Source organism: Bombus pascuorum, chromosome 8 (assembly GCF_905332965.1).
Source record: "Bombus pascuorum chromosome 8, iyBomPasc1.1, whole genome shotgun sequence".
In the NCBI taxonomy this organism is placed as follows: domain Eukaryota; kingdom Metazoa; phylum Arthropoda; class Insecta; order Hymenoptera; family Apidae; genus Bombus; species Bombus pascuorum.
This window is the reverse complement of record NC_083495.1, coordinates 10411217-10436972: the sequence shown is the minus strand read 5'-3', so window position 1 is coordinate 10436972 and position 25756 is coordinate 10411217. Positions and strand designations below refer to the sequence as shown.

At 37.4% G+C, this 25756-nt stretch overlaps 4 protein-coding genes across 4 annotated transcripts; 2 read left to right on the top strand and 2 right to left on the bottom strand.

Moving 5' to 3' along the window:
• Positions 1-804: 804 nt before the first annotated feature.
• On the top strand, positions 805-4146 carry LOC132909688 (uncharacterized). Its single transcript, XM_060964640.1, has 5 exons — positions 805-886; positions 1553-1752; positions 2388-2604; positions 2691-2843; positions 3859-4146. The coding sequence occupies exons 2-5, from the start codon at positions 1580-1582 to the stop codon at positions 3991-3993; spliced, it is 678 nt and encodes a 225-aa protein (XP_060820623.1). The 5' UTR covers positions 805-886; positions 1553-1579; the 3' UTR covers positions 3994-4146.
• Positions 4147-4777: 631 nt separating this feature from the next.
• Positions 4778-7026, top strand: LOC132909487 (unconventional myosin-Va-like). Its single transcript, XM_060964344.1, has 5 exons — positions 4778-4946; positions 5648-5993; positions 6246-6327; positions 6389-6659; positions 6752-7026. Exons 1-5 carry the CDS (start codon positions 4778-4780, stop codon positions 7024-7026), a joined length of 1143 nt encoding a protein of 380 aa, XP_060820327.1.
• A 366-nt stretch (positions 7027-7392) lies between these two features.
• LOC132910101 (vitellogenin-like) lies at positions 7393-15353 on the bottom strand. Its single transcript, XM_060965557.1, has 7 exons — positions 15251-15353; positions 13829-14547; positions 12108-13019; positions 10942-11986; positions 9107-10732; positions 8397-8824; positions 7393-8071 (listed from the first exon to the last, which is right to left on the bottom strand). Exons 1-7 carry the CDS (start codon positions 15297-15299, stop codon positions 7508-7510), a joined length of 5343 nt encoding a protein of 1780 aa, XP_060821540.1. The 5' UTR covers positions 15300-15353; the 3' UTR covers positions 7393-7507.
• Positions 15354-16501: 1148 nt separating this feature from the next.
• LOC132910097 (alanine--glyoxylate aminotransferase 2-like) lies at positions 16502-23698 on the bottom strand. Its single transcript, XM_060965553.1, has 9 exons — positions 23556-23698; positions 22143-22244; positions 21929-22047; positions 21374-21608; positions 19231-19324; positions 18534-18742; positions 18200-18425; positions 17606-18004; positions 16502-16925 (listed from the first exon to the last, which is right to left on the bottom strand). Exons 2-9 carry the CDS (start codon positions 22205-22207, stop codon positions 16815-16817), a joined length of 1458 nt encoding a protein of 485 aa, XP_060821536.1. The 5' UTR covers positions 22208-22244; positions 23556-23698; the 3' UTR covers positions 16502-16814.
• Between the last annotated feature and the right edge of the window lie 2058 nt (positions 23699-25756).

The following is a 25756-nucleotide window of genomic DNA, read 5'->3' as shown; positions in this document are numbered from 1 at the left end:
TGCCATAATACTATCACGAATTCTTTTTTTCATAACAAGCGATGAATTGTAACATCTGCCGAAGATATGCATTAATCAGATTACTAGAATTAAATATTTAAAAACCATCTCATTAATAACGACTAATAAAACGTAATTTTTACTTTGTAACATAGACTCAAGGAGAATAATAGGACTAATTCTCTGCACTAGCGCTTACTCATGCATAATTCAATGAGAAACATTTGCTCACATAATCTGCACTACATAAATATACACATTATCAAATATCAACTAAGCAGTCCTGATGAATCATCCCCATTGTACGTTGCCCATCTTCCAAACATAAATTAAACGCTACACCTAAAGCCACTTCTTTAACGAAATACTACAAGATAAAAGTCGATTGTCCTTCGTGCGTTAACTGAAACGTAAATGTAGTAAATTCGTTGTATCTACATCTAATTGTGCATAAACGAGATGGACCGCAGAAAGACGAGATTGATCGCAGAAAGACGAAATAGCTCGCAAAGAAGCTAATTGCAATAGATAATACGGGTATCGCATATGAACGTGGCCATAGCTTCAAGAAGAAACCGAGTTTGCTCGAGCCCCGTATCGTGCATTATCGAAACTTGTTTCATTAGTCATACTTGATACACCGACCGGGCCTGGTAAACAACCAACGAAAAGCAACGTGTTTGCCTCTGTCCGCCTCTGACCGCCTCTGACCGCCTCTGAAACTGTCGAGACGTTCAAGCGAAAGGTTGGCGAATAACCCCCGGTGTTTCACAACGTAAGTGCACTGTCAGCGTTCAGCCCAGGACCGTTGAGTTTTGAAAATATCTACTGCGCCGGGGATTCGTCACGAATACGCAGCAGTTGAGTGGATCGAACTGAAAGAAAGGTAAATCAAATCGATGGATCGCTCTGCTACTTCGCTGTTATGTACACACCATAAACTCTGTAACTCGAAAACGCGTATGAGGCTGCAATTTTGTTCATTCTTTTCTGTTGCGCTTATATAAGCTGAAATATAAATTTACCGTATCTCGAATTTTTTGTCGCGAGTATTAGTTTGCCCGTATAACTTGGATTTAACAAAATGCCACTTTTCCGAGACGAGATTTACCTCTGCAAATGAAAATTTATTACATCTTGCAATTCAAAGAACAACAAATCAAGATTCGTATTGCACCTGCATATCCCTCTTATATTCAAGATATATAAGGTAAACAACTAGTCTATTCTTTTTTGAAGAAACGATCGCTGACTGAAGCTTGAACTTGTTTTTCTTCGAGCCGCTACAATTCGAGGAATACTTATACTCGTAGAAAGCCTCTTGAAATCGTGTTTGTTTGTTAAATCACTCTCGCTCAATAAATTCGATAAGACGAAACCGATAGAACATACGAAGATTTGAGCCCTTCTTTCGAGGCGTCAATTATCAAAGTGTAATTTGTAATTTCAATTATCAATTCCTGTTACTCATATTATCGCGTGATATATTGAGAGAGTATAGGTAGTGTGATTTTAATCATGCGTAATGTCTACTTTATTTGAATAGACGAAGGCAACGAATTAGTGTCCTGTAAGGAAGATGAATCAAACGGTGTACTACGTGTTGGTGGCATTTTGGGAGAAATCCGGCTGCAAGATCGTGGCGGATTGTTATCCGATGAAGCAGGATGAAACGTACAGGACGATCACGCTCAGCACGATCGACGGACTGAAGACGGTGGAGAATGATAAGATCAGTCTTAATCGGGGCAAGTAAGTGTGCTAATTCGAATCATGACAGTCATTTTCGGAAATCAAATCGGAAAGCTTTTCGATAGTCGAGAAATATTCATCGAGCGAGTGTTTGAAGCTCTAACATAGTTGTTCGACATTTTCAATGATATTCTTTTGATATTTTCATATTAATCAGATTCATGAGAAGAATCTGTGTAATTTTGTACGACTACACTATGGTTGCAAAGAGAATTTGCACATCTATTTTTGCATTTAGTCCTCTTGCACGATAATTCATTGATGATAATTGATTACAATTGATTACAAGTTACGAGTTATACTTCGTAAATATTCTTCTTTACGATCTTTTACACCAATTAAGATAATCAACGGAATTGTAATTTAAATATAAGACCCATTTGTCAAACTTTACCTACTTTTCACTTTTAGAATTTACCTTTCGGAATACCTTTCTTAATTTTATTACCCATATTATCGTAATTGCACGACAGAACCCTGACAGTGTTTTCAAGTGATTATAAAAGTGTTTGTATAAGTCGTAAAAATACTCTTTTTGCTCGTCAAATTGATTCCAGATGGTTGGAAAATAATTCTTGCAAAAATATCTAAACGATTTCTGAAGGATGTTCTTTAGAAATACCATTTCCTTGCAGCTACACAGTGCACGTGCTCATCGGTGAACTACATTACGCCTGCCTGACGTTGAAACCGGATTGTCCTTCGTCAGCAGCCGAGCTGGAATTCTGTTCCCAGGTGTTCCTCGAGAGATTGCGAAGCATTTACAGGGAGCTACCGATTCTGGCTGATCTCACAAGGGACCTAACCAGTCTAGCGGTCATCGATCTCTCGAAACCTCTAAAGAAGATAGTTGTACGTCCAACCGTTTAAACTATGACCTTGCCGAGTTTAAACGGCGATATTTTTCACTAAGAATTTTACAACTATCGTTATTTCAGCACGAGTACAATAAGAAGAATGAAATAGTACCGAAGCTAGAGGCAGAATTGGTGGAAATCCAAAAAATTTTGATGGATGGCCTACAGAAAATGATTGACAGGGGCCAGAAGCTCGACGATCTCGTTCGAAAGACTCAGTCTTTGCAAATTACGGTAAATTATTTACGATTTAATTATTTTACGTTGAATGCCGTAAAAATCGCCAGTTACCGGGTTTGTTCAAGTATTTAACTCTTTCTTTAGAAGAATATATGAGAAGAAATATATAACAAAGAAGAGATAATAAAAACAGAATTGTTCTAACGATTTCGTAAAGAAATTATAATTTTTTCAATTTTGAGGTCAGTTTTATTCAAGAAAAATACACTCGTCGTTTCATTTAGTCGAAACTTGTTGTATTATGAGCAACATCGCGAGATTATTAATACTGAAATAGCCAGTTTCCTAAATCTGTTTTCAAATGTACACACAGGTATTCTATAAATGACATAACGAAACTAAAATAAAAAATTGACGTCGGTCTTGAAACAATCATTTTCGTAAAATTCGTGATACTTCCGATCATACAGTAACAATTTATTTATAAACATTTAAATGTTTAAACGATTTTATTCTTTATTAAAATACGCATTAGCATATAACGATATATAATTTTAAATTTAGGTGTTATAGACGAAAGATACGAAATTTATCCGGCAGTCAACGTGTTATATAAAAGAGCCAGGGATTTGCTATGCACGGAAAGCTCAGTTTGTTCAGTAACCCATATTCCGCCATAACAAAGAGACATAATTAGATTGGTGGCATGAAAAATATTCATTGAAACGGCGTCGATCAATAGCCGAACGCATTGCCAACTACGACCCCAGTGTTCGTATCATTTATTTCCCCGAGGGTTGTGCGTGTCGTGATTACGCTCTTTTATTTATACGCGTTGAAACGATACAGTTAATTACTCGAGTATCGAGCGACGATTAACAACGCTCAGACACGTTAAACATGTGCCGCTTCGTTCGTTACTTTTTCACTTTGCTAATTGTATTTTATAATTAAAACTCTCTCGTGTATTTTCTTTTATATTTTATTCGTCGTACACGTACGCTATCGAGGAATATTCTTCGAGTTGCATTCTTTTCATTTTATTAATATTCACTGTATGATTTTATAGACTCGGAAGGACTTTCACCTGTTGACAAGAACATCCAGAAGAAGGAAATGCATCGTTATAGCAGCGATAGTGATCACGCTGATAGTTTTTGTCACATTTCTCCTTGTGTTTCTACTGTGTGAAGACATTCTCTGATATGCCTTGCTCCTTGACCTTGAAATTGTTCCTAAGAAACATGGCATCGATGTGTGAGATGTATTTACGAATAAACAATGTATTCGTCACTTCTGACCTTGTCAAATATATCTTTTCGTGAATCAACAACCATTTAGCTTTACAAACGATTCGTTACAATTGTGGACGGCGTCAGTGACTCGTTATTTTCATTTTATGTTGACACAGATACGCGCGCACGAAAAATCTTCGGTGCCAGGCATTTTCGTTTGATTGGAATTTGGATAATAGAAAACCGTATTCGAGCCTGTCAAAAGCTAAACCGATCAGCTCCATCTTTTGCAGATATTTCAATTTCATTATCTAGGTGAACGATCGAGGTACGGTTGTAAGGAACAAAGGATTTTATGATGCTTCCATAAGTTCGTTTATCAGAAAGAAATGATAAGTAAAATAATTCACCTAACGTCATCACTTCTATCTGTTTTTCTATTTTGAAGTTGATCGGCGTGGCTTGTGAGCAGCTCGTTTATCTGAATCCAGTTGAAGACAAACACTTGGTGTAATAAAAGTTCACTGATTCTCCCTTCTACCTATGTTTGCATAATAAAAATTCATGTTCAGATAAGTGGACTCGGTAAACAGAAATTCTTTAAATCCACCGATCCACCGATTGCTTCGCACAACGTACATTCGACGATCGATAGTTTGTAGCATGTAACAAAATTCGCACCGACAATTTGCCGAATCATTCGCGAATTCCCATTGATAAAAACATACTTACGCGTCGAAATAATCTTTCCCGATGGCGTCCGTGGCGGAACTTACGGTGGATCCCATCGAGTTCGAAAAGGAAGTCAAACGCAGAGACATACTCGCGGAAGCGACCAGGCATTTGTATTTCATCGCTGCCCGCAGGATACAGGTTAATGACTCTTGTTCGAAGATAATATCTATGAGCTTCCGTAAAAAAGGTTTTCATTTTTTTTTACGATCTCCTGACGAAGATTCTGTGGTACGCGCGGAAAGATAACCTCAGACTCGATAACCATAACTTGTACGTGAGTTATCGTTCTTATCCAATCTGGGTGCGAGTAGCGCTAATAATAAAGCCTCGTGTGTCGTAATTGTAACTGTACGCCAAGATATCGATTGCTTAAGGTCAAGATCACGACATACCGATCCAACAAGTCATCGGCGAGTTCTTCTTTTAGTTTTTTCGTTATTGCAACTAACGATATTGACAATGATCTGAGATTCCTATCTGGCCACGTTTGCGTAATTTAACATTGTTAGCGATATTTTCCAAATTACTAATCGTTAACGTCAGCAAACTGCCTTTTATAATATCGATAAATTCGATAATGAAACAAGCGAAATTTGGCAAGTGGATTTTACAAATTATATAAATCACCTGATGGAAAATTCTGAAGCTGTAAAAGAGAAACTTATTATCCACAACACGAGACTTTCGTCGATTTAACGATATTATTACTTGGTAAATTATCGTGCGCGGAATAATTCTCGTATTAATTTCGATAGTCATGAAAAATAGAGGAGAAGCAATGGTACAAGTACATACGAATTCGAGCGAAAATTGTAACGATGCTGAAATACAGATTTTTCTCTTTAACACTATCCATTCTCTATTCTTCATTCCGAAAAATTCGATTAGGATATCGTTCTTCCGACGTTACAACGTTTGAATTGGATTTCGACTCGGCAGTGCAGGCCTGGATCCGCGGCATCCTCAGCCGAAAACATTTCCGATTGCTGCATCAGAGCGCAGTCAGCATTCAACGTTATTGGCGTGGCTATCGTACCAGGATCATCGTCGATCGATATCTGGTGCATCGTGTCCATCAAATGTGGCAAGATTACTATAACGAGATGGCCACGAGGATCCAAGCGTTCTGGCGTGGTTATTGGATCAGGAAAACCGTTCTTGACATAGAGAAAATGCGACGATGGTTGAACGAAGTCTATGCGAAGAACGAGGAAACCGTGAAGAACATGAAGAGGTTTGGTATCTTTCAATTTGTTGAAAGTCTTGTCACATTCCTATGTACTCTGGAATTTCTCGTAGTAATATATATTGTGTTGGCAACTAAGTCATTAGCCGGTAATGACAAAATCCGCAATCACTCAGTTGCCAACACAATAATTTCATTCCACTCATTTTATATGAAATAGTCGAAATTTGATAGTCTCGCGTGAAATAGGCAACGTTGTTTAATAGATGATGTACATGTATTTCTTTCCTCGCGCGATAGGTTCAAACAGGAAGAGATAGAATGCGTGCAGACGATAATCGAACAAGAGTCCATGCAGTGGATACTGTTCATCCTCTTCAAGGTGAATTACAAGAAAAAGACATTGTCTCGTTATCGTCGTTGTCTCGTTTTCCTCGCTACAGTTACATCATTTGCTGAGAACGAAGCAACGACCAGGTGTGTTCACCAGAATCGACAACACACGGTTCACTTTGATCGAGGAGATGCTGAAATGCTTGGAATATAAACGCTACATGCGCGATAGGAAGACGAAATTACAGAGGAAATGCCAGGATTGTCAAATTGATAGGAAACCAACGTTGATCTTACGTGGAACGTACTATGAAAGATGCGAGAAAGAGATTCACGAAATCCGGAAAAATCTGGAAGCGGGAGCCGTGCCAATATATAGAAGTAAGAGCTTAACGAATTCTAGATGGAAAATTAAGTTCTGATGATTACACCGATTAAATACGAATTAAACGAAATTGAAATTCTAAATTTAGGTGAACCATACGAGGAGCATGAGAAGAGCATTCGCAAACTAAATCAGATGCGCTTAGTAAGTTCCATAGACGAAGCGTATGAAGCAAGTTCCCGACGAAAAATCGAAATGAAGAATGGGAAACAACGGAAGGTATGTTCTTTGAGAAGAGAATTCGAGCAACAAGCTTGTTGCATGAAAGAAGCCGATCTCTGCGAGAAGATTAAGAAAATGGATTGTCACCTAAACCAACTCCGCTTGAAATGCCCTATTCACGATCCTCCGTGTCAAAAATGAAATAATCTCAACGATTACAATTACGATACGTATCTTACAGAAAAGCATGTACGATAAATCATAGAGACAAATGGAAAATATCTCGAAGAAATAATATATATAGCGTGTCACAGTATCGAGAAATTTGTGATTGTTGATTTTGACTAATTTTATGTATCGATTTGATATATCTATGTACATATTTTATCGTTGACTGGAAAATTTCGCGAATAAAATTTATGGAAATGGAGTGACCGAAATGGTTGTACATGGAAGGTGTATCGAAAGAATGGCACGAAAATTATTTATGACGCATGCTTCCAACAGTTTGACGATCTAAAACTATATGACAAGGGAAGTAAAACAAATAATACAAAACACCACAGGTATTGAAAAGAGTAAATTTTACTAAAACATTGGATTACGAGCTAAATATAAAATTACCACAGATACTAGTAAGAACATGTAAGTATATGAGGCAGGTAAGCAAGGTACACCGGAATTAGGCCTTGCAACTAACAGGAACGTTGATGGGTTCGGTAAAGGTAACTGACTTCTGGCTGAGATCAGGTTTTGCACCCTTGTTGATTCTGTTTTTCAAGGCTATTGCTGCTTTGTCCTTCTTCATGCAGTGGTATTGATAATCTTTCGGTTTCGTCTCGGTAGCCCAGCAGCCAGCTGCACAGGAAGGCACCAGACGAATCGTGAAACATATCGCGTTGTCAGTCTCCTTTATGTGAGTCTTCAAGATGATGCAGTGTTTGTTTGTGACTTGTCTATGGTATCCCCAGTTTGATATCTCAGTATCATTTCGTCCAGATTCCTTGTCGCTGATCACGTTGCTCAAATGTCTCTTCTCTTCTCGTACGCAAACGTAGTCAGTCACCAGCAATTTCGAGTTCTCTAAAGATTCACCCTTGCAATCCTCCTTCGTCAGAGCGTAACTTGCGATGAATAGCTCGGGTTTTGGAAGAATGCAATTCCCCGGAGCTGTAAAGTCGTTGATCGGCTCCCCGTCGTAGTTACCACAGAGACCACGGATGACTGTACGGAATTTGTCACCCGCCTACGAATTTCGATATATTATTAATTACGCCGTTGATTTTTTATTTAATCAGATGTCGTTTAATCCGTTGCTGTTCGCGTATCTTTCGAATCAAATGTCAGACAATGATTAATTCCGTTTTTAAAGCAAAATTATTTCCTTGGTACGCGATCTGCTCGGAAAGCAAGCAAATCCACTTTTTATACATTTCTAAATGTTAGTATGGGGATATATGATTAATTCTTAATTTTTCAGAAACAATTATAGAAAGCTAGAAGGATTAATGGCTAATCTACGGAGGATATTCGAGCAAGGAATTAATTTAAATCTATGCTTTGTTATTTACCTTGATCATTAGACGTTTTCCATCGTAAAGGATCTTCAGTGCATATTTGTCAGAGAACAAACCGATAAAGTGATCATCGATTTGCAAGATCTCGTACAAGACCATGTTGTCCTTCCTTTCCTGCCAACTGATGTCCTTAGTTACCTCGACGGGATATCCATTCACCAAAATTTGTATTTGGGTCGAAGTAGGTATAAATTTAATTTCCCTGTCATCAAGTAAAACTTTCACTTCCCTCTGTCCGTTTTCCGTTTCACGAATAAGGATGCCCACGCTGTCTGATTTGTACATATACATCTTCTCGTCCAGATTATCTGGGTTTGCTTGAGGATACGTGGTCATGACGACGTGCCAGCAGTTGCCTAATCTCAGAGGGTACTCTCTGCTATCGAATGTTTGCGCCCTGGTATTATCCAATACACAGGCGGCTGTAAAAGTAAATGATGAGTGTATCGTGCAGAGATAAAAATATATTTAGAGATTCTTCGCCTCGATATAACAGTTTTGATCGATAAGAAAAATTAGTCGACATTATAGTCAATCAGATCCACGTTCCTTTTCCTAGTGGAAGTTTGATATCTACTAAGAAGCTTGGAATCACTACGCACTCAGTTCAAAAATTACTAAAATGTCAGCTTCGTATTCTACTCTTGAATCGATAATATAACTAGTTGAAAAAGTGATTTTATAATTGTTATAATCATACTCACATTCGTCCTCGTTGTACAAGAGGTTTTGAATATCCATGTCCTCGTCTGCAGTCATTAGAACGTCCTCCGCAGAAATTTCAAGAACAGACAGGTCTAGGTCGTTGATGTTAATGTCCATAGTCGGAGTAGCGATTGTTATGTCAACTTTTTCCAAATGGGCGGTCAGATTGGCCGTGATGTCGATCTTCTTCTTGCCGCCTACCTTAGGACCCAATAAATGTGTGTGAATGTCCACATATTCTTTCAAATAATCGGTGTTTATTACGACGGCGAGAGCCTTGGTGATGTAATGCAAAATATACGGCGATTGGAAATCCACGGAGACAGCCATTTGATCAAGAATCATAGAGAACGCAGCAGCATTTTGACAGGCTCGGAGGATCTTGTTACCCTGATACATCTGTTTCTGGCAAGTTTTGATCAAAGTTGCATTCCTGATGCGTTCCCTTATCTCCTTACTCTGGGTAGCTTCACCGTTGATGTTCATCTGCTCACCAGTGGAACAGACCTTTCCTACACGCAAATCTGCGTTAAATTCTACCTTGGGTTTCAAATCAGCGACTTGATTGTAGAACATCATGTTGTCTGGCGTGGCCTTCATCTGGGTAGCCGCGCAGACTTCGAACATATTATTAAAGCTCCAATATAGCAGCGTTCGTCCTTTCTTCTCAGCTTTGCTATAGGCCGTGGCGAGGGTTATAACGTTCTGGAGACTCTTTTCGCTTGTTACTGGAATTTCCATTAGAATATCGATCACCAGTGATTTGGCCAATTTGATACCCTTGGCAGCCTCTTCCATCCATTGTTTCCTACGAGCTTTGCTGTCAGCCTCCTTATCGGATGGCTCCACGGCTGTAGCTCTGTATGTCCATAGTTTAGTGTCTAGAGTGCTGGGTTCGAAATCCATATAGTCATACGATATTTTGAATACGAATGGTGCCACCTGTTCGCGTTTCAGATTCAGCAAGATGTCCAATTTGCGGTAGTTGTCGTAATCCAAGACCCACGGAGATATAATTATATCGGACAAGTCATCGACGTCCATGTTAAACCAGTTGTTGTAGTTGTAAGATTTGTCACCTTCCAGGTACACGTTCAGCAGATTCCAATTTGAGATAGTATCGACATACCTATCGTCGGAAAGTAGTGTTTGCGTTGTTTTCTCGGTGAGCAGAGGACGTAAATTCAAAATGTTGTGATTGGCGACGTATGGAACGACGCTGTAATGGAATAATCGTGCCTTGTCTTCTCCCTGCAATGGACAAATCTTTATTTCCCATTTATGTTTAAGTAGGTCCATATCCACAGTCATTGTCATTGGTAGGTAAACGTTAAAGTCAAGATCGACGCCGGCGATGTACTGCTGGTTTTCGAAGGGCGTGACGAAGCCAAGTCTTCCTTGAATCTTCATTGCATAGATCATACGAAAATCGGTTCCCGTTTTCAGAATCATTGGCATCTTCGCCTCGTTATTCATAGTTCCAGTGATCTTGAAAAGCATCGGTATTTCAAAAGTGTAGACGAATGGCAATCCGGTTTCTGTGGGGAAGCCAAATGTTACGTCGTAGGATTGTAATCGGTTGATGAGGTTTCCTTGCTTTTCGCCCTTCAGATACATCATTATCACTAGAATTACAAACGATACACGATTAACATACGATTTCGTTAAAACAACCTGAATCTTGGATACTATTAAATTAGTAAAAACGTCAGAAGCGTTCTGACCTTCGCAAAAAGTAGATAATCTTGTTATCTACGAATAAAGAATTATCTACAAATCGCTTCGTATTTAATGAAAAATATCGTTAATACATCAAATATTTAGAAACACTTACATTCACGGAATACAGAGAGAGAGGTCTTATCGAAGGGCAGGAACTTCGTTGTGTATTTTCCGTTCCAATACATGTTTCCTTCTAGAGGAATAGATGGACTAGGAAGGATATTCAACTCTTCGGCGATCTTCTCAGCCGCCAATCTGATACGATCCCTGTCTTTCTGGCTAGTGTTCAACTCCAAAATGGACCTAATGCTCGAAACCATGGTTACTACTTCGAAAGGAGGAAGCTTGAAGTCTCCGTAAGAAGAGTACACGGCGTAGTATATAGCATTAGGAATCAGGCTATCATCGCTACCAATGTACTTCAGGATCATGTGATAAATGATATTCCCATCGTCTATGATCGATTCAGTGGCGTATCCGTGAGAGTTATGGAAGCTGTAATCGTTTGGAGTTAGTAGATTCTTTGCGATGCGAGCTTTCCTCGCCAGCGTTTGATATTCGGGGTTCTTCAGGTTCGCCAAGCTCTCTAGAGTCGACTTCACGGCCGAGTTGACGTGTTTGTTCCTGTCGACCTTGGTAAATTCAGCCATTCGTTGTAACATGTTTAACGGAGGATCGGTCGTCATCAGAAGGAAGACAGCGGTGCAACGCACTTCATGGGCTTCCATGGTGTTCAGATAGATCTTGTACAAAACCGAACGCGCCAATTTTGGAAAACCTTCAGCCAGTTTGGCCATAGCTGAGACCATTAGCGTCCTTTGGAACACCGTCATATACATTTGGCCTTCCAGGTAAGGCTCGAAAACGGAGAGAATCCTCGGATGACCGATATTACCCAAAGCCATGATGTAAGTCTGAATAACCGTGCTTTGGCCATTTTCGACAGCTTTCTTCAATTCCTTCTCCAGGTAGGGGATGTAATCTTTGGTAACTACTTGATCGTGTTTGGGCGTGAGACGACCGAACGTATGCACCGGATAGTGATTGTGCAGGCCCTTCTTGCTCACTTGAGCGTTATAAACCAACTCGCTAAATGCTATGATCGCTGGGCCGCTGACGGCTGGATCGTTCATCACTGTCTCACATGTAGCTAGTTTCTGGGAAACGCAAATTCAAGAAGATTCAGTACATCGTAAAATATCATTGTTATAACTGAAAATTTCATATATTACGAGTTAATATTATCACAAGTGAACTTCGTATACGATAGATACTCACGAATAATTCCTTGATGTATTCAGCAGTAGGTGCACGAGCTGTCTTGGGAAGTCTAGCCAAGAGATCTGCAGCTGTCGTGGAATCGACTTCCTTCGTCTCGATCCAGTTCTTGATAAGCAAGAAGGCTGGTCCAGTTCCGGTTTGAGCGATAGCGGATTTAAACACGTTCCAAGCGTTTTGTTTAGGGACCAGAGTCCTGTCAAACGTTTTCATCTGGTAAGGAGAGAGATGTACGTCCTTATCGACTTGTAACATTTGCTCCTTATTCATCGTACGAAGTAGATCGCTCAGGATCGTGTACTTCTCGAGAATTTGGTTTTTATACAGGTCGTTCGGATCTTCCATCTCGTTGGCTATTTGGTAAATAAGTTCTTTGCTTTTCGCTATAACATCCATTTCTTTAGATCTTCCAATATATTTGCCATTATAGCCAATGAGTAGGGGCGACAAAGGATTCTGGGGAGCATCTTCCATCGTGGGTTTAGGCTGCCAGTAAAAATCCTCCTCGCTGCTGGAAATCGAACTGGACGAGCTGGACGAGCCAGACGAAAGGCTTCGATAATTGTAACCCTTCGTGGTTTCTTCGCTCGAGCTAATAGAACTGACGCTATCCGAAACCACCACCTTATCCGAATCCTCGAGTACCTTACCGATTCTGCGTTCCTCGGTGTCTGAGAAAGGATTATGGTAAGTGTAAACCAGGTTGCCAGTGGATACCAGATTGTTCGGTTTGAGCAGAGGATTCGTAATTTTCTTCACGACAGCCAAGGTTAGATTCATCTTGCTGGCTACTAACCCGTGTCCATGGTCGTAGAATCTTGGGCTCATGTACATTAAGTTGGTAGTCACCGCCGATTGAATGGTGAAATTCTTCAGCGTTCCTGAGATGATAATTCTGCTCGTCGCAGATTGCTGCAACATCGAAAATCTTGTTTAACATCACCTGTACCGTACATATTATATCGATACTCTTCATAAGACAAATAGAACCAAAACCACCGAGAAATTAAACCTTTTGCAGTATAATACTGTAGTATCGTGGACGAAAGGCCTAGGAGATATCGGCCGAACTATAAACAAAGTCGCGAGAAAGCCAAAGTGCCGACAGGTCCAACAATGTATCGTCGGTCCTTCAATCGAATAGTTTCACGGAAAAGGCCTGCGTGACCCTGACCACGAACGATTGTGGAACACGTGCGTATTGGGGCTAAGATAAGAGACGAAAGGATGCTAAGGGAGAAAGACGAATTAACAGTCAGTATTAGTTGAGAAGTCAGAGAGTGCGAATTGCATTGTCGAGAGAGTGTGATCCGCGTGAAAGGGAGCGTTGGAACCGTGATGACGAGAGTTGTAAATTAACTATTTAGTTGTCTTAATTATAACACGTTATTGTATTTAGTTCGCGTTAAACAACCATCGTTTCCTGTTTAACCAACACCAGTTTGATTTATTTTAAATAAACTAATTGTAGTAAAGATCCTACAATACCATTATCGATGGTGTCCAGATACAAGAAACGCAAGAAACGTTGTCGACAAAGAAATAGTTATTCCTAAATCGTTCGTTCATCCGAATTCTCCATTTTCATTCTATTACGCTATTAAGGGTTTAACATGGTTCAGGGATTGGCACAGAATTCCGACTTTCTATCAAAATATCGTCAAAGATACTGTCCGGCTTCTAACATTCCTATAATGTCATCAACGATCCAAACTACTCACCGAGAAGAATTTTCCATTCTTATTGGAGCCAGCTTCCCAACGCTTGTTGTCAGTTATACCAAACTGATAGTTCATCCTCTGATCACATTTGTCGTAGTTTTTCAATTTGCGGATATCAATATATTGTCCATCTTTCTTCAACTTCGGTATCGGAACCAATTCTGGATAAATATAAACGAGTTGCTCTGCCAGCGGTGTGATATCGTAAAGAACTTCACATTTTCCGCCAACTGAATCTTCCATAACTCTGAAAAATCCGTACGATTCTTGGTCGGTCGGAATTTGCGTTTCGTCCGTTCTGATCGCGTTCTCACCCATACTGTCTATTTGCAACTGGCTAATGATACTCTTCAGGATGTTCACCTCCCAGGTTGGGACGGTACGATCCACGAGGATGTCCCTGATCACGCCATGTTTCAACTTGATAGCGAACGGTTTGCCAGAAAGAGGCAAGTGACGGAGTTCCAACATTTGGTCAGAAATCTCAGTGTCCCAGCCTTCTGGTAAAGACTTGAGGATTCGAGCGTATTGATTTTGCGACAGCTTCGCAATTAGCAGTTGAGGATCTTTGACTTGTATCGTGAGCAATGCTTTCATCAGCATACCGGTGTGCTGATCGGATAATTTATTCAAACTCGCTATTGTTCGACTTCGCACGAGATAAGTGTACTCATTATCGACGTGCCAGCCATGGTCGTAGTCGGCTGAAACTATTCCCGCTGTGGATACGTAGAAATTTTCAGCGTTAGCTTCGATTGATTGAACGCGACAGAGTTGTAAATATTAAACGTAAAGAAAAGAAACGGAGAATAGTCCCAATCATTTTTGGGACTGAAAAATTTAATTTATTAAATAATAAGTCTTGGTAATTTTAGGGAAAATGTGAGGAAATGAAACAAAGAGAAATTCCTGAATGATTGAAATTGAAACGTACGTATTCTGAGACAGAGAAATTGTTCCTATTTTTATTGCCGTGATGTAAAAATTTTTGATACTCTGTGTGAGAAATATCTTTCTTTAAAATTAACAGTAGAATTATCAGATCGCTCTTTCTTATAGGAATTTCATTTCATTTTCTGTATGAAGTATTTTTTTTTTTTTTTTTTTTTTTTATTCTTCTGGTACAAGTTCTATAATTCAATCGTTGATAATTATATTCTCAATGACAAGTGAGTAAAGCAAAGAAAAATTGTTAAACGATTAGACCTGAATTTTCAGTGCCTCGAGATAAAAAGGATTTGCCTCATTTCTGGCATTGCAAATAAGAATTTTGGGATATACCTCGTTCTACATGAAATATGCCTCCTATTATCAAATTAATTAAAATTTTTGAAAAAAGTTCAAGGGAGAAAGAAAATCGATGAGAAAGAAGATGGACCGTTCGATAGAGAGCTGTGAGTAGAATTTTCTACCTTTACTTACCAAGCAATAAGACCGTCAGTGGTAGCCACATATTGAAAGCCGTGGACATCAACCGAGAAAGTAACGCTGGATCGTTTTCAACCTCCAATTTATACTTTAATCGTGCCAACGTAAGCAGCTAAGAGAATGTCCGTGAACTTACTTTTTAATCTATATGCCACTCATTTCCCCTATCTATGTTTTCCAGTGTCTGGTATGTCTATTAGAATAATAACCACCAGATCAAATTTTATTATTTGCTAATAATTCTGACGTCGAAGAAATAATAATTCCGTCAACGATATCGATTTTTTTCGAACTAATCCTTTTCCTCTTTAGAAACATTTGTAACTAAATATATCTAATCGATAGACATGAAATTTGACAACATTTTCTTCGAAATTTGGATCTCCGGCTGACTTATCATTTCATAAAGCATTTCTTCCATTCTTATTCTTAGGTTGTGACATATGAAATATATCCGACTTTTAATATATATCATATTCCAGTGAATCTTAAAACTACAAAACTAGTACATCTACAAAAATAAAAATATTTATTGAAAAAGAAATTTTAACAAATTGATAGAATAAGATTTAACATCTTCTATCCTTCTATCTTGATAATCTCGTTTGCTAAGTTAGCTCAGAGTTTAAGTTTACGTCGAGGTATTTTACAATGTCCTTTACATTAAAAATTCCTTTTTTCTAAAGAATCTTTCAGGAATTTTCTAGAATGTCCTTTAAATTAAAAAAAAAAAGAATCATTTCCTGCGAAGAAAATTAATCAAATCAAAATAATATTTTGACCAATACTTTTATTGAGATTCAAATGTTACCCACATAATCATAGTTCACGTATGATAACGATATAAAGCCGTGTCGTGATAACGTAACTTCAAAAAACGCTAGATTTGTGTTCATAAATAATGCAGTTGGTCATAATATGCTAAAATGCAGATGTGATTACACGTGGGGTCACGGTTCGTGCGTTTTTATCATATTAGATGCCATCATATTATATTTACGGATTTATGGATCTGCAGAATTATAGTTATTAAACAATAATCAATAATCTCCATTAGTATTTAGTACTATCTCCTGGTGTTCGATCTTTGATTTTACAAAAAATGCTTGAATGTTAAATAACGACGATCGTAGTCAACAATTTTAACACAGACATTGAATTTTCTTCCTTATATCTGTATTTACTTGTACTCGTTTCTTTCAACTATCTCGCTAGTAGCGGAAAGAATAATCAAACAAATGGATTTGTAAAAATATAGTATATTAATAGTGATTATATTTATTAAAATATATATTCTAAAGTATTATTACTTCGAGCTTATGTTCGACATTTAATTAATTAAATCTTAATTGTAGTCTCATCTCTCTCTGTTCACCTATAATTTCTTTTATAAATATATACACGATATTCTTATTTATATTACAACATATTTATCAATAATCATTCAGCTCACGAACAGTAATATTTTAATATCTTCTATCTATCTAAGTAGTATCTTAAATATAAGGCACACGCTTTATAAATATATTATAATATAAGGCTCAGATGAAATTAATTGTTAATTAGCGCGAACAAGCAACGGCTTCCCGCTTGAACACGTGGTGTTTTCCGTTTCCACGTCCATTTTAGAGATTGTCGCCTTCAAAATAGTCGTCGTGGGCTCGTACTTCTGAAAACACATAATTAATTAATTATCAAGAATTAATAAGCACCTAAATTTTGGAGAACCTCGTAGATTGCAACGTTCGCTTAAAAATATTTCTATCGTGTCTGCTAATATGAAATCACGTACGAAGTAAATTGAAAAGATCATTGAGAATTAATCGAACAAGCGATATCTGAAAGACTTTCATGCGAAATTACTATCTAGAAAAATTATTGAATAAATATGTAATTAACGGTTCACTGGTTATCGAAGCACATGCAAAGTGGCGAAAAGAAATATCGCTCATCCGGATGAGATATGACGATCTTTTCGCAAAGTCAGACATTTTCATTCAGAAAAACAAAGTGCACTTGGAAATGTTACAACATTCTGCATCCGGTTTCCGATCGAAGCGTGTCTACGCTTTCTCGCTCAAACGCAACATAATTGCATAATCTACGTTATCATTCAATAAGAAAATCTAGAAATTACATTCATAATTTCGAAACATCTTAACATGCAGAAATCCTGCTCTTCGTTCATTCATTTTTCGTAAGTTGTTCGCAACTCCGCTTCTAGAATCTCGTCTAAATATCTCTTCTAATATTTTCAACGACTTATAATATTTCTTCGTTCTAATACTCTAATACTCCAAGTTTTAACTCCAATTAACATCTCCAATTGAAATTCCAATTAATAATCACCTTTTCGACGCCAATGTCCACTTCCTCGAGAACTTCGTCTAAAGTAGACACCAAGTGATTTACATTCTCAATCGTGAATACCATCGGCGGTTTCACTTTCAAGATATTGTCGTCCGGGCCGTCGCTGCTAATCAAAATTTTCCTGTCCTTCATCCTGGAGACCACGTGCTTCGCTTCCGTCGTTGCTGGGCTTCTCTCGATCCTGTCGCGTACCAACTCGATACCCGCGAACAGTCCAACACCTCGTACGTCACCGATAATTTTTCGTCGCTTGGCCAGCTTCCTCAATTCCATCATCAGATGATTACCAACCTTCAAAGCGTTCTCTTGAAGATTCTCTCGCTCGATCACTTCCATCACGGCATTCGCTATGGCGCAGGACACTGGGTTTCCTCCATACTAGAATTCGACAGAGGACAAACGTAAGTGTTTCATGGTTTTTAATTTCGTAATGTAAGATAAATAATAATAATTATTATTATTATATCCTATAAAAAAAAGGAAGGTGTCCGAATTCGTCGATTCGTAAACGATAAGGTTTTCTTACAGAGAAGAATACGAAAAACGAAGAGATTTAACAACTTTGATATTCACCGTATTAAAGTATTCTATTCCAGTGTCTTTGAAGCTTCCAGCAATGGCCGGGGTCGTAATCACAGCTGCCACAGGATGTCCGTTTCCCATGGGTTTTCCTACGGTGACTATGTCCGGTATAGCGTCCTCGCCGTAAAGCTGGAAGGCCCACATGTGGCTACCAACTCTTCCAAATCCGACTTGAACTTCATCCGCGATGCAAACGCCACCGGCTTCTCTAACGTGCCTGTTATTTTATGCAAATAGTATTAACGAAACTGAAGGTAGGCCAATTATATCAATAATTATACTAACTATATTAAGAAATTCGACGCTGATAGAGTAACATACTTACTTGTACGCATTTCTGAAGTAACTCTGTGGTGGCAGAATTTGCCCGCCGACAGACATTAAACTTTCAGCGATAAAAGCGCACACTCCCTTGCCTTCGTTCTTCAGATTCTGACAGATATCCTTCACATCATCGGCGTACTTTACGCCCAGATCTTCGTTAGGGTGGTCGATATCGCGATACTTCCCTCGATAAACATCCGGGCATGGTGCCTATAAATAAATACGAGAGGCTCACATTAAATACCGAACGTAGGTAATTTGCATCCAAATATTTTTGAAGTATAAAATTTCAATTATTCTCACGAATATTTTTTACGATTATAAATATAACAATAATAATGATGATGATGATGATATTTATTGTTTATCAGAAACTACGTCTATTAGAAGAATTTCTTTTTTTTTTGGCACAATTGGTTTCCTTAGTTATTAATTAGTTTCCTTATCGTACGAATAGAGTTATTTTAAAGTTATGAAATGCATTGGCACATATTATATACGGTAATAATTTTTTTTACAAAATTTATCAACGTCTTTTTCGATATTAAAATTGTTGAAGAAGGTTCAACAACTTGATTAAACATTATTTACATTATCTAGGCTACTGTTGTTATTTAGATTGTTTTAGATATATTAAGAATTAAGATATTTTTTCGAGAGACTTCAGTATAATAATAGAATAATAGAAACTTTCTTACCACATGAACCCAGTCTTTTTTGCCAGGCCCGTTCGGTTTGTTGAACTTGTACGGCGAAATATCGATCATCGAAGTCAAATGGCCATGATAAGCACTAAAAGAAAGAAAGAACAACGTTAAACGACAGTTTGTTTTCAGCCACCTCAGCACTCTCTGTCAAGCTCACTATCAAGCTCTAACTCTAAACGTCATTTCACTGTGATCGTCCGTACGGCGACGAGGCCATCTTATCCGTTTTTCTTCGACACGTCCTGAAAATGGTCATTCTCTTCTCTTCGTGAAACTCTTCACTTCACTCAACGATTTCCGTTATTAGGAAAGACAATAAAGAGAGAGAGAAAGAACAAAACGATTCGCGAAATACACGTACGCTTTTCACGCTGTCTCAGCTTGCGGAAGTATCGATAACAAGGCAAAAGGGAACGCTGATAACTCGATGACGTAAAATTACGTTATCAAAGAATCTGATGTCGTGAGGTGAGACGCATTCGCAGTGCGTCACTCGCAAAGCGAAGGATGAACGTTGAAGACGCTGAGGATAGCGCAGCTGCAAAGGGAGCGTGAGTGAATCGTGAAACTATCAATGCGTGTTCACCAAGGCATCGTCACATGTTCATTGCTGAAACTCGATTAATCAGGTTTCTCCAATTATTAGACGCGCGATGCTTAAAGAATTTTCATTTCGGGAATTATCATTTATAGCAGTTGTATCTAAAATTTCTTGTCTTGATTGATTTTGAAGTTCCAAAGAAACTTGCGTTTTCTATATTTCGAATAAATTTGAATTTTCTCTAATTTAGACTCCTCTTCTTTTTTCTTGTAAATGTCAGATTTTGTTATTTCAGATCTTTAAGATTTAAAGCAAGATTTGGGGTAAATTTTCATGAGCCAAGTGCCAAGTTTGATATTTCTATCTTTGCAAACTTTGAAATAAATCCATCCCCTGAACGCTCAAATTTGAAACTTTTATCTTTGCAAGCGACAAATTTCACCCTTCGAATATCAAATTAAAAATTTCCATCTTTCTCGAGGTCTACAATAAATTTCCACCTACTACGTATTTTTTTCAATTCAAAACAATCATTTAAAAGCTTCTTAAACAATTTTGAATCGTGACGATATCATCGTGCACACCGCCACGCTTTTAACAACGTAATTTCACTCGTCCAGTTATCGAGGCTCGCCTTGGCCCACTTTGTGTCACAACACACCCCCTCGATTCGCTTCTTTTGTATCGACAACATTCGTCCCTGGTGTCGCCTCTCGGCTTCGCATCTTTTCTATCAGGATATAAAATTACTTTTTCGTAGATAAGTTGCGATCCACATTGCTTCGCTTCTTGTTGTGTGGCGTACATGTGGCACGTACGTGTCACCTAAAACGACAATAGCTTTATGTGACTTTGTCGACTTTGTGCGTGCACGAAAATTCGCCGATCGATCATGTACAACTTCTTTCGTTGTCTCGTCGCATCGCGTTGGCCACGTTGTTTGTATCTTCCAAAGCGTTTTCATTCGCTGCAAACAAGCAAAAAAGAAAACCCACACGATTAGTCGCCTCTCGAGTAAAGGAACGTAGTCTGCCTGAGAGAAATCATCGTAGCCTGAAAAATCATCGTGTTCCTATCGCCTTCGTGTTATTCTAGTTGGATCGTATGGCTACTCACTGAATTTTGCCCCGATCAGAAAGGGAAAACGAAGGCTACCTGCAAATCGTCGAGACACGTTTTTCTCACGAAAGAAACAACGCACAGTAATTTTTGACTTGTTTTTTTGTTCGAGGGTCGCATATTTAGTCGGAAAAAGCCAAAAGCCTGTTGGACAACAACGATTTCGTTTCTCATAGAATTTTCCTTCGATCATGAGAAGAAACGTTTTACGAATTTTCAGAAGATTTATTTTTTCAAATATTTATAGCTCTTTCGGAAAAGACATGAAAAATTACTGAATATACAAATATTACAATAAATAATCGAATAGAGAAAAATTTCTATGACAATCGAATGATAATTTAGTTAATGAACGAAATCGTTACGTTTGTCTAAACGTAATTATCTAAACGTAGATTATCGCTAATCTACGTTTTTTCGGAAACAAGTAAATACCTTTTGTAACTAATTATTTTAAATTGTTTAACAACTTACTGATCTAAAGTGATAATATCCTTATTCTTGGTATGCGTCTGAGCGAGACGAAGCGCGAGATCGTTGGCCTCGCTGCCTGAGTTTACCAGGAAACAGATGGACAGTGGTTCCGGAAGAAGCGAGGTCAAACGACGCGCACAGATTACCAGATCGTCATGGAGGAAACGGTTGTTGGTGGAGAGCAAAGCCATTTGTTCTTGGCCTGCGCGCACCACCGTTGGATGACAGTGACCCACTGTAGATTTATTAATTTATTCGTGTTAATTCATTTACTTTATTATCATTCACAAACTTATATTTCTTAGATTCTTAGACTCGTATGTATTAAGTTCTTTTAAAATGAAGCTTTCAAGGTGCATAGATTCTTTACAAACCCACATAGACGTTATCTATCTAATTTAAATAATTTCTATACGATTCTATGCACAGTTTAGACAAGAATTAATCAATTCATTTATTCTATTTATTATCTTTTTATTTATTATCAATTATTTTTACGAATTGAAGCTTCTTAAATTTAAAAAATATTTTAATATATTAAAATCTTTCTCATACCATGAGCAACATTGTTGATACAGTCCAAGAAACGATTGCCTCTCTCATCGAACATGTACTGCCCTTCGGCTCGAACAATTTTCAAAGGGTTCGATTTGTAAAATAATTTACACGCTTGCCTGTAAAACGATCGATTCGTGTTCACACTCGAAATGAATATTGCACCATATGACAACTGCGATAAATAGGAACGCACGATTAACGTGATATTTACCCAATATATCGCTCTCGCAGTCTAATCGTCTCAGATTTTGGCATCTGTTCCAATGATTCAGCCATGTTCGAAGATGATCTAGTATGACTTCTTGATTAAAACCTAAGAAAACATAAAAACAGTTTCATTAGTGAATAATGTATTATATAGAGGAGAATAATTCACAAGTAATATAAATAACACAGATTAGGGTAAAATGTAGATAGATCAAAGGAAGATTTAATCTCCTGAAAAATAAAATGCTACTTATTGCGAAATTTCCTTAGCCTTCTTATATTTATTAAAATTAATTATCTAAAATTATTTTAAAATTAATATTTAATTAATTAAATTAATATTACGATGTGTTGAAAGCACATAATAATCATTTAGAAGCACGGGTATCGGCCACTTCCCCATAGGATAAGTAATTTTCCAGCGGCTAATATGTGCACGTGATTACTACGTGCAAGTAGTACTTACACCCATACATTCTTTCAATCATAGTCTCCCATGCCACGAGATTTAGCAAACATATTCGTATCGTTAATCGTTAAAAAATTACAAATTTAATGCAGACTTTGGTAAAATAAAAATTGCAAAATATTGAATCAATCGTGCAGTAACAGACACAAGTATCAATGGAATGTTGCTATAAAAGCGAATCGCAAGAGAATTGGTGTCGCACGTGTCGCAATAGAGACTTCTTAAGTTACTTGAGATGTACGAAATTAGCAAAGAAGAAAAAGAGAACTTGGATCAAGAATCTTCTGTCACATGTGTTTTAAAACGACCGCGATAATTTCTGACGATAGATCAAATACTTGCTGTTTATTATCTGAGATTGATCAAATATTCCTGGTAAAAACAAGGTGTTTATTTTAGGATTGACAACAGATATTTAATTTTTATGGTCTTTGAATCTCGCAGTTTATAGTATTTTAATATTTCTGTATGATTTTTGTCGCCAGTACTACGCAAGAACTATATTATCTCATAAATTTTTGTAATTCCTACGATATATTCGACGCTACGTATGATAATGCAAACTGTACATGTATATAGTATTTATTACAAAACTCTAAAACGTGTCGCTTTTAAAGAAGTCAAGAACAAATATATAAAAAGAAAAATAAAATGAAAACAAAATAAATAGGAAATTTCCTGTATACGAAACCTTTACCCAAAAAATAAAATCGATATATACACCACCGAATATATCAATAAGAAAACAAAAAAAAAAAAATTGGCAAACCGTCCAACTACCCTACACCACCACTTCGAATAGCTACAAAGATCATTCGGTAGCTGTATGCGATAATCACAGAAAAGAGATAAAGAAAAAAAAAAAAGATCGGGGAAAAGATTTCGGAAGATTATCGCTAAACACCCACACGCGGCACGTACGAAAGAGCAGAGTCAGTGTGATCGTACCTGAACTCGAGTATAGTCGGAATGTTATATGGCCCTCGGACTTCTGAATGCAGTCGTCAGCTGAGTGCCGCGACCTACTCCGGTGACGTCATATATACCGCTTTGCTCATTGTCTGCCAGGAGTGGTGGGAGGCAAGGGGATGCGCGCGCAATTAACTCCACTCCCCTCCACTACGCAGCACCGCATTGGCGCGCGTAACTTAAGCGAAAAAAGATTTCGATCGATCACGATATGTTTCCTCTTCCTTTTTAAATGTCCCTTACATTTCGCGTCCCTTTCCCCGTATCACGTGTATATTCTTGCAAATCATTGCCGAGTAAACAAGAAGATAATGATCGAGAGAAGAAAACGTGAGGAGGACATTGTTATTTGCGTTGAAAGTGGGGGACTAGAAAACTGGAGAGAAAAATAGACGAGCGTAGAAGCAAGCGAGATTTTCGACGAAGATCGTTTTAAATTATTAGAAATCTTTTGGTTAGATTGATCGAATAAAAACTGATCGATACTTTTGTTTAAATAAAATGGAGTAGCGTAGGAGAGTTTATTGTGAATAAGTAAGATGGAATTTAAAAAAGAATAAAAGTAGAGAAAAGTATATTTCATTAGGGCTAGTAAAGGCAAAACGAAATTCTACTGAGAGTATTTTTTTTTTTTATTTTATTTTGGTTATTTTACAATTTGTCCTTGCGGACATTTGGTAAAGTGTTATATCTTGTTGGTGAAGAAAAAAAAAAAAAAATATAAATAAAAAATAATATAGCATGTGGGCGGCTACCCCCAGCGGGGTGCCAGCTTCGTTTTTTTTTTTCTAAGTTATATCTTTTATGAGGTCTATTGGGTTCTACTGAGAGTATATTAAAAAATTATGTAACGGCGATGTCGAACGATTACGATGACCACGAGCGAGAAAAAATGTTGCGCGATACGTTAAAATTAGCAGTCGATGGTCATTCCAATAGTGAAAATCACATGTGTCGAAAGAATTTTAATAGAATTCTTCACACTACAATGAGTAGTAAAACCGAAATAGAGGGTCATCCCCTTGACCGTGAGAAATAAAGGCGCAATAGAACTGGCATTGAAAATAATACATGTATCGGTGATTATTGAAATGGCCCAGGCTATCGTAAAACCTAAAAATAAAATGATATTTATTTTGCGTCACGTATTATACTATAATAATCCGTAACCATTTTTGCAGAACTATCGGACTGCGTTAGTTATTATGTCGTTAACACAAAATTCAGTTCATGCCTTAAACGGAGAACTTAGTGTATCTCAAAAAAAAAAAAAAAAAAAGATACGACTTAGGCCACTTTCATAATCATCGACACACATAAAATGTACTACTGTGAATAACAGAACGAAATTATCATGGTTAGCAAACTGCGTATGTTAATTATGCAAACAGTATATTTCCTAACTATCACTAAGAAAAAGAAAACCATTATAAACGTCATGAGAAGACTGTAAATATTTATGCAAATTTTTTTCAAAGACAGTCATAAAAAATGTAACTCGCATATACGCAATAGTATGTTGTATTTTCTAAATGTCATAAACCTAGGCATTTGTCTTTTGCATTTACGCTCATTATATTTTTACATATTTACGTTCGAGATAAATACACAATTTGTCTAATCATCAAGAACAAAGAAACAAACACATTGCACCTCGCAACTATAGCAACTTCGCTTCTCCTAACCGCGATCGATTGCTATTAATATTGTTGTATCGATTGCTTCTATTATTATCGGATTGTTATCATGTTACATAACGTGGTAGTATCATGTATATCATTTATGCATAAAATTTGATTGTCGAATAAAATAGAATACGAGTTCATCAAAATTTTGGATAAATATTTCAAAGTATGCACTCGATCAAATTTGCAATATTAATTGTATATATTAACTACTATATTAACTATAGTTATTAATCCTTGTTAAAGAGATAATTAATTCTTGATATAGCGATTCTTGAACTAATTTCTTATCCAGTTAATTCTCGCTAAAAATAGTAAGCGGCTAAAAGTCTTCAACGTAGTAACTTGGTAGAACGATGTCTATAATCGCTTTGGATTGATTAATAATTATTATTATCGCTTTGAGAACTAGGTTGTACTCTGTTACATTAGATTTTCTTTCAAAATCATACGATAACGATAACAATAACGTGACTTAAAACATGTTTATGAGTG

Coding starts and splice junctions, on each gene's coding strand:
- LOC132909688 (XM_060964640.1), top strand. CDS start 1,580: ATGAATCAAACGGTGTACTACGTGTTGGTGGCATTTTGGGAGAAATCC. Junction 1,753..2,387: donor ATCAGTCTTAATCGGGGCAA/GTAAGTGTGCTA, acceptor ATTTCCTTGCAG/CTACACAGTGCACGTGCTCA. Junction 2,844..3,858: donor CTCAGTCTTTGCAAATTACG/GTAAATTATTTA, acceptor ATGATTTTATAG/ACTCGGAAGGACTTTCACCT.
- LOC132909487 (XM_060964344.1), top strand. CDS start 4,778: ATGGCGTCCGTGGCGGAACTTACGGTGGATCCCATCGAGTTCGAAAAG. Junction 6,328..6,388: donor TACTGTTCATCCTCTTCAAG/GTGAATTACAAG, acceptor TCCTCGCTACAG/TTACATCATTTGCTGAGAAC. Junction 6,660..6,751: donor AGCCGTGCCAATATATAGAA/GTAAGAGCTTAA, acceptor TTCTAAATTTAG/GTGAACCATACGAGGAGCAT.
- LOC132910101 (XM_060965557.1), bottom strand. CDS start 15,299: ATGTCCACGGCTTTCAATATGTGGCTACCACTGACGGTCTTATTGCTT. Junction 14,548..15,250: donor ACTGACGGTCTTATTGCTTG/GTAAGTAAAGGT, acceptor ACGTATCCACAG/CGGGAATAGTTTCAGCCGAC. Junction 13,020..13,828: donor AGAATGGAAAATTCTTCTCG/GTGAGTAGTTTG, acceptor TCGATGTTGCAG/CAATCTGCGACGAGCAGAAT.
- LOC132910097 (XM_060965553.1), bottom strand. CDS start 22,207: ATGGCTGAATCATTGGAACAGATGCCAAAATCTGAGACGATTAGACTG. Junction 18,005..18,199: donor GAATAGAATACTTTAATACG/GTGAATATCAAA, acceptor GTCGAATTCTAG/TATGGAGGAAACCCAGTGTC. Junction 16,926..17,605: donor TGGACATTGGCGTCGAAAAG/GTGATTATTAAT, acceptor ATGTGTTTTCAG/AAGTACGAGCCCACGACGAC.